This window comes from Hermetia illucens, chromosome 1 (assembly GCF_905115235.1).
Source record: "Hermetia illucens chromosome 1, iHerIll2.2.curated.20191125, whole genome shotgun sequence".
In the NCBI taxonomy this organism is placed as follows: Eukaryota; Metazoa; Arthropoda; class Insecta; order Diptera; family Stratiomyidae; genus Hermetia; species Hermetia illucens.
Window position 1 is genome coordinate 166,474,859 of NC_051849.1, and position 8,923 is coordinate 166,483,781.

General features: G+C 43.3%; 1 protein-coding gene across 1 annotated transcript; it reads right to left on the reverse strand.

Moving 5' to 3' along the window:
• Positions 1-5,323: 5,323 nt before the first annotated feature.
• Positions 5,324-5,778, reverse strand: LOC119661359 (28S ribosomal protein S21, mitochondrial). The gene is made up of 2 exons (XM_038070668.1): positions 5,561-5,778; positions 5,324-5,509 (listed from the first exon to the last, which is right to left on the reverse strand). The coding sequence occupies exons 1-2, from the start codon at positions 5,705-5,707 to the stop codon at positions 5,393-5,395; spliced, it is 264 nt and encodes an 87-aa protein (XP_037926596.1). The 5' UTR covers positions 5,708-5,778; the 3' UTR covers positions 5,324-5,392.
• Positions 5,779-8,923: the final 3,145 nt, after the last annotated feature.

Consider the following 8,923-nt stretch of genomic DNA (forward strand, 5'->3'; position numbering starts at 1 on the left):
TCGTCAGCATACCGAATTCACTCATGGCCGTGTACCGCTTTACCCAGGCTATGCGGCTCCTAAGCTCGGTGGTGGCAGTATTTGTACGTCGTCTTCAGTTGGCGGACCTCCAACTCGCCGTAGTGTTTAGTTCTTCAACAGTTCAGCAAAATATTCAAGCTACTCTCTTTGTCTCGTCAGGATGAACTCAAGATGTATAAGGCTTCATCCTGCTGATTTGTTGGTGAAAGTTCCGCGCCTGGTGTGGTTACTCTCTGTACTTATCGAGTTCCTAGATCTATTGGTTCTCCTTGGGTTCCCCTTTTCCGTCTGTGAAATCGTTTGTCCGCTCGACGGAGTTCGTGATAAGTTTCCGCGCGAGTTATGTTATCCGAAACCCCACATTCCACACAAAATATGGACGACATCTGTCCCAGCAACGTGACTAGGGAGCCCAGTTTCACAGCAGACTGGTCTTTGCTTAACTTGCAAATTTAGATCATGAGAATAAATTTCGAATTCTTAATTTTGGAATCTTCAGAAACAATTTTATGCTACCTTGCACTTTTGCGCAACGGTGCAATTCAATTTTATAATTATGTTTAAGTTAGTCCTTAGACCGATCTCGAGGGAGAAAGTTGCTTTATAAATAAAATTTCTAAGAAATTAAAACCGTTCTTTTATATATACTCGGGAAGTTCAATTATATTTTGTTTTGTGATAATTAAATCACAATCATTTAACTCGCGTTCTTTGAGAATGCAACATTACTCGGTACGGAGCATTCTTCCAGCCGTTTCGACTTTTCTTGCGGCTGGGGCCAAGTACTTCCAAAACCATTTCGTGCGATACTGCTGACTGAATAATCCGCAGTCCGTTATCATCGGTATCCCTACGTAACCTATGAGAATCGGCGTATCGGTTGAATACAGGCTCCACCCGTACTTGACTGTTAAAATGTCCAAATACGATTCTGATATCATACTTGGAACAGGCTCCCTCGTGGAAGGTATCTTTCTCTGACTTTGAAATGTCCTCTGTAGGGACGTGAACGTTAATGAGGTTTGTGTTTGTAAATTTGCCTGGCCAACCCAGAGTGCATAGTCTTTTGCTTATATTTTTCCAGCCGATAACAGCAGGATTAATTTTTCGGCTCACTAAGAAACCTATTCCGAGCACATAGTTTACTGGATGGCCGCTATAATATATGGTGTATGTCCCTGTCCAGCGCATATTTTGCAACGCCGTTACATCAGTACGTTATTTCGTTTTCGTTGCCAGGTTCGCCGTTTCAAAGTCCATCCTGCCTGAGGCTTCGTAACACCGATTTTCCATGTAGGATTGTCAGCCCTACCTAGTCCCCAACCTGGAGGACCGGTTGGTACAATTTGTCTCGTTTTCAGGGGCGAGAGACTCGCTTTCATCCTTTTCCGTCTGCAGTTTTTCATTAGGATAGAACTCCCAGTAATCACCACGTGGAGGTGAAGATAGGGTTCATCGTGCGTACCAACACCGTTTTGGTCTGGGACTTATACTACCCTTTGACGACTAGAAAACTTTCTGGTGCTAAATGTTTTCTTATGCATTTAATTGAAGTAATAAAAACTTGTGGTTTCTTTTTCGTTGGTGTGGATATTTATTCTTGCAAATACCGATATTTCGGGAACCACTTGTTCCCTTCATCAGTGCTGCTAGCATGATTTCACTCAGATATGGATTTAATTTACAATTGAATGAAAAGCAAAAAAAAGCAATTATAAATCCCATATGGCCCCTATCAAAGTACTACAAATTGCAAAAAGCGGTTAAGTCGATCACGGATCATGTACATCAAGCCAATCCGTAGATACAAAAACGGTTGGCAACGCATTAGAATGATTTATAGTTTAGGTTGTGTGTCTCCAATTAGTAACGAGTGTATAGTAATTTGTAATTCTCTCATGAAAAGTACTAATTTGATGTATTATAACTTTTGATTTTAATACGATTACCATGAAACATGCCAGTATTATGCGATATATAATCAGTTATGTTACCGCAAAATTGTGTGTATCTATAATAAACTTGAGTAGGGTTTTCAAATAAATTTCTAAAATATAGTTAAATGCTACTATTAACTTTATTTCACCACATATCGGAATGGGACGTATTTTGAGGCCTACATTTTTTATAGATTCTGAGAACAAGTCCTGTTTCACTTTCTGAGGCACACATTCACATCACCAAATTTCAAGCAATACCTAGCTATCTCGGAGTAAATCTCGTGTGACAGACGGACAGACAAATAAATAGACAGACAGACAGAGCGAGCAGCCATCTCTAAAAGTAAAACTGAACACTTGAAGAGGTTCCGCAAGGAAACCGATTCCGATCTATGGGAAGGTGCATACAAGACAGTCATGGCATCAATCAAGGTAAACGCTCGCCACTGATCACCAACCCTGATTCGGTGCGGGATGTTATTAGTACCCTCTTTCCAAAAGTTGCCAATGAATCAAACGTGTCCACGGATTCCGAAAGACAAGATCTACTTAATGCGATCAGTATGGTGACGAAAATTGCTGAGGAAATAGTAGAGGCCAACATACCTTGCTGTTGACGTGACGAATGCCTTCGATATTGAAAAATGCAACAAAATAATTGCGAGTTTTGCCAAATTGGGCGCTTCCCGGTGCGCATAGTCATAGAATTTCTCCGGGAGAGGCAATTATGTTACATTCGGACGATGGACTTAAGACAGAGAGACAACTTGCGGCCTTCTAAAAGGCTCGGCCCTATCCTGAGGATAATAATATATGATGGAATTTTAACATTGTAACTGCCCAAAGGAGTGACAATCACTGGCTTCGCAGACGACATCGGACTGATTATCGTGGCACAAGATATTGGGGGTATCGAGGTCCGCACAAACGAGGCAATGAAATGAAATAAGGTCCTGGCTACAAGACGCTGGTTTGACGGTCGCAGAGCATAGACCCGAAATAGTTTTGATCACCAATCGAAGGATAAAGATTAGAACATATAATACATTCGTAACCAAAGTTTAAATATCTAGGAGCCATGTTGGATCAAAGAACAACCAAGGCTTCCGAGGTTGCCACATTTTTTGGCAAGAATGTTACCAAATGTAGGTGGCCCCAGGCAAAGCCGTGGGCTCGCTATCTCGAGAGTTGTCAGCTCTATTTTGTTCTATGCAGCTCCAGTCTTGGCATCGGCACTAAAGCTTGAAGTAAATAGAAGAAAAATCGCAGTTCCATATCGATTGAGTGCATTGCGAATATGACCTTACAAAGCTTGCCGTAGACGAAGTAGCGTCTGTGATAGTAGGCATCGTCCGCATCGGCATCTTGGCGAACGAAGGTCGACGCCTCTATGACCCATCATATGCAATCGGCCAGTTTTGTACCTATCATCGGGAATTAGCACGAAGTGAATCAATTTTGGAGTGGCAGAAAAGAAGGAATAATTTAACAAAAGGAACGCTGGGCTCATTGGATTAGTTCAGATGTCTCAAAGTGGATCAAACGAAGGTGAACGGTGAAGTTAGCTACGATCTGATTCAATTCCTAAGCGAGGACGGAGGGTACCGTGCATACCTTTATCGTTTAGTTTAGCCTCCCGCGTATAGTCTTCCTGCCTCCAACTTATATAGCAAAAGTCTAATTACCCTCAAAACCAGCGATCAGGAATAAAGTTCGTTTTCTCGAAATTCTCAATATTAACACAGACATGAGTGCTGAAAGTTTTTCAGAAGATTCCCCGGCTTTCCTGCTAGTTTCCCGGCACGACCCTCCACCTATATATCATTTGAAAAATCTATTTCACCTCTATACTAGTTATTACGAATGAAGCTCCTTTTCTAGTGTGGCGGGGCCAATTACTTCTAGACGCTTGTCTGAAATTATAACTTTTAATAATCTTTCTACCTAGCTGATCTACTCCCTAAAAGCTAGCTGGAGGGTTAGGTAGAGCAGTCACTCTGCAGAAGAAAGTCTACTCACAGCTCCCACTTCGTGGACACTTAAATGAGAGGCAGGATCGATATTGGATTTAAATAAACATATCACATGTATAAACACGGCTTTCATTCAACTTCTGCTATCTACCTAAGCTAGCAATTCTCAAAGTGGTGACCCCGAATTTAAAAAAAGAAAATTGCCGGGTTGAAGACAAAAGTCAAATCAGTGACATCGAGAATGCCGAGAACACGCAACGCCCCTCCATACAAGAGTATGACTTCCGCCGCGATAAACTAGGCACCAAATCTTCCAGACTTCAACCCCCATGACCTGGAGATATAGTTTAAAATCGTGGAGGGAAGCTTTCTAAGTATAACATAAGAGACCCACAACAATAATATATGGAAGTCATAGTGGCACTGCCATCGCCATATGTTACGGAAGTCCGCGACATAATTACTTAGTCCATGACAGACGGCTTATATAACCGCTAACGCAATAAATAATAAAGTTGTTGTATACCAGGAGGAGCAAATGAGACAGATCATGGAGGACACATATATGGGTGACGACAAACCCTCCCAGTTCCTGTGCTGCCTGCAGTGTCCCGATGGCATTATAGCTCTGGAGCCGCTAATGAGAATTCTATGGTTCAGACGTCTGCCATCTGCTATCCAACCGATTATGACGACCATGAATAACGAGGATACAAGCATTTAAAGCTTTTCGAAAGATTTCACCACTTTACGACCATTTGCCAGCCGCCTACACTCCCCCACCTATACACCGTTTCAAACGTTGAATTCTCCTCTATACACGTGATGAATTAAGCTCCTTTTCTCGAAATTTTCATTACTAAGGGAGATGCAAGTGTTTAGCGATTTTCGAAAGATTCCCCACTTTGCGGCCATTTTCCAGCCAGCTAGACCCCTCAACTTATATAATATTTCGAAGGCTTAATTCTCCTTCATACAAGCGATCACGAATTAAGCTTCTAATTCTCTTCTAAACTGCCGCTCCCGAATGACACTCCTCCTCCGGTATAAGCGTAGGTATCGCATCTTCGGCGGAGCGGGGTTTTCCTCCGCATCTTGGCGTTCTGAAAAATAGAAAATATGGAAAGGTACGAATGATCACATTCTCTTTGTAATTTTCGCTAATCCCAGCGAAGAAGTAGTTGCACTCATGAAAATCTCGCGGGATTAGAGTGCGGAAACGAGTGTAGAAACCGGAACGCTCGCCCGGAGATCGCAGACGTTGCGGGAGGGGAAAAGGCTGAAGCACAATTCTTTTAGAGCGGGTGGACTCGTAGACTCTAGCGGAGAGAATAACTTGTGGATGTTAATTTGACCCCGTATAGAGGGAGGGCAGTAATCACGAGTGCGTTAGTTAAACACAATTACTTTATTAACATCCTTAGGATAACATCATTATTTCTACGGCGAAGTCAGGCTTTAGTTGCAACCCGGAAACGGTTCGACTCGATTTTTCCTGAGAATGAATTGGATTTTCCGGTCCATATCCTCGTTGTATATTGACTTGCACTTTTCAAAGTTTACACGGCGGCGGACCTAGAATTATTCACGTTTATTACAAAGTTAAGGACTTTGTGTCGGTCGAACCTGGAATGGCTTTTCATAGTAGCGAGTCCTCCGGAACTGATCGAAGATTTCCTCCTTTCCTAGGATTCGATTCAATACACGGCAGGCTTCTTCGACGTTATTGTTTTGTACGAACACTGTTCGAGCGATGAACTTAATGTGTTTCATTTTCTAATGCGGCCGCGGGGGAATAACACCGGACGAAGTTATGGATATGTGATGACAGTTACATAACCTAAAAATATTCTGACATTATGTGTCTTCTTCACGGTGGAATCTTTCCTTGCTGTTTGGCACCATTGGGAAGGGTTAAGAGGCTAGCGTGGTGAGTAATTTTGAAAATGTCGAATTATTGAGGTGCAGTGACAGTTATATCTAAGATTATTTGAAATTAACTCAGCTCGGTACCTTAAAGAATCCTCTACACTTCTGAAATACAGTGGACGGGGTCTATTCTCTTTACAGTGGAAATCTTTATTTTGCGTTGGCAGCGAAGTATGCACTCCATTATTCTATTCTCGAACTTGGTTGTGATTGGCCCAGTTACTAAGTTAAAATGAGTTTTTAAAAGTACAGGCCCGTCTTTTACGATTTCAAATCCTCCATTCAACCATAACGTTAAGTTTAGAGACTGAAAAAAGTTAGTTGGCTACTTCGCCATAATGCAGACGCAAACTGCAGAAATCGCCGAGGACTGTGGCAATTTGAAAAAAACCCCACATCGGTAACATTCCACGGAAATGTAAAGATGTCGTGACATTCACGGGCGGACAGATTCGTTTTTAGAGAATTCGCAGAATATTGTGAGTAGCCAGAAGAAAATCGTTTATCTCTGAACAACTGAAAAAAGGCCTCCATTTATTAAATATCGTCTAGTAAAGTAAACACAACCTTTTTTGGCGTGATTGATATTTATGCGTGCCTTGAGCCTTACTTTGGTACATATAACAACCATTTCTCTTCGAGTAGGAGAAGGACCGCAAGTACACTTCCTACTCGCCACGAGAATGGTTATCATACAGATTCATAAACGACACATCTCCTGGAAAATGTATTTCCGAAAAACATTGTAGGGAGCTATGAACATAATTTCCACCAAAGTGATTCAATACCTTTCCAATTCGGTGGTAATCTTAGAGCTGTAATTGAATCATCATCATCAACGGCGCAACAACCGGTATCCGGTTTAGGCCTGCCTTAATAAGGAACTACAGACATCCCGGTTTTGCGCGAGGTCCACCAATTAGATATCCTTAAAAGTTGTTTGGCGTCGTGACCTACGCCATCGCTCCATCTGAGACAGGGTCTACCTCGTCTTCTTTTTCTACTATAGATATCGCCCTTATAGACTTTGCAGGGTGGATCATCCTCATCCATACGGATTAAGTGACCCGGCCACCGTAACCTGTCGAGCCGGATTTTATTCACAACCAGACGGTTATGGTATCGTTCATCGATTTCGTCGTTATGTAGGCTATGGTATCGTCCATCCTCATGTAGGGGGCAAAAATTCTTCGGAGGATTCTTCTCTCGAACGCCCCCAAGAGTTCGTAATTTTTCTTGCTAAGAACCCAAGTTCTCGAGGAATACAGAAGAACTGGTAAGATCATAGTCTTGTACAGTAAGAGCTTTGACCCTATGGTGAGACGTTTCGAGCGAAACAGTCTTTGTACGCTGAAATAGGCTCTGTTGGCTGACAACAACCGTGCGCGAATTTCATCGTCATAGCTGTTATCGGTTGTGATTTTCAACCCGAGATAGGAGAAATTTCCAACGGTCTCAAAGTTGTAGTCTCCTATCTCCATTGCTTTCCTTTGGCTAGTGCGATTCAATGTTGTTCGTTCTTTTGGTTTTGGCGCTGATGTTGCCACCATGTACTTCGTCTTGCCTTCATTAATGTGCAGCCCAAGATATCGCGCCGCCTGCTCGATCTGGATGAAAGTGACTGTGCATCTCGGGTGTTCTTCCCAAGATGTCTATATCGTTAGCGTAGGCCAGTAGTTGGGTGGTCTTCAGGAGAATGGTGCCTCTTGCATTTACATCAGCGTCGCGAATCACTTTCTTCAGGGCCAGGTTGAAGAGGACACATGATAGGGCATCCCTTGGCCACAGACCGTGGTCGATGTTGAGTGGTCTCGAGAGTGGCCCTGCTGCTTTTTTCTGGCCTCGCACATCGGTCAGGGTCAGCCTAGTCAGTCTTATAAATTTCGTTGGGAAACCGAATTCTTTCATGATCGCGTACAGTTTTACCCTGCCCATGCTGTCATAGGCGGCTTTAAAGTCGATGAAAAGATGGTGTAACTGATGTCCATATTCCAACAGTTTTTCCATCCCTTACCGCACAGAGAAAATCCGACCTGTTGCTGATTTGCCTGGAGTGAAGCCTCTCTGTATAAGGCCTCATTCTCCTGACTTGTTGGTAAAACTTCGGCGCCTGGTGCGGTTTTTCCCTGTACTTTTCGAGTACAGAAACTTGTTCGTTCTCCCAGGCTTCCTTTTTCCGTCTGTGAAGTCGCTTCTTCGCTCGATGCAATTCATGATAAGTCTCTGGCTGTGCCCGCGTTCTTTGAGAATGCAACATTACTCGGTATGCAACATTCTTCCGTTCGACAGATAGCTTACATTCATCGTCAAACCAGCCGTTTCGACTTTTCTTGCGGCTGAGACCAAGTATCTTCGTGGCCATATCAATGATGACCTTCTTCAGGTGGTTGTGAAGTTCATTTGTTGATGCTTCATATACAGATGTCTGTTGATTGCGGTTATTGCGGCATCCATTTCCTTCTTACAGGTGTTGCGGAGGGCTGTGTTGTCGATAGCTTCAGTGTTAACTCTCACCTGATTGTCTGCGGGGATTCTGGGTGGTGCTGTTATTCGAGCTCGGAGCACCATGCCAACGAGCTAATGATCCGAATCTATATTAATAATAATAATAATCGTTGGCGCAACAATCCATATTGGATCAGGGCTTTGAAGTGTGTTAGAGTACTTCATTCAAGACCGTAACGGAACACTAGGAGGTAATGTGGTCAGCATTGCGCTCGCCCGAGATTATTACCCTGATTTGACTCAGGTACTCTCATTCACAGTTGGGTCGACTGGTATCCGACGTCAAGTCACGATACAAATCCCACTGCCACCAGCGAGATTTGAACCGCGGCCTTCCGTATGACAGCCCAGTGCTCTCACCACTGAGCTATCCGGACACTCAATCTATATTGGCCCCCCTATATGTTCTGACATTCACCAAGGTTGAAAGGTGACGCATTCAATCAGCACGTGGTCCATTTGGTTGAAAGTGGTCCTGTCTGCTGAGGCCCACGTATCTTTGTGGACCGCTTTCCGCGCCAATCAGGTACTTGAAACAACCATTTCATGCGATAC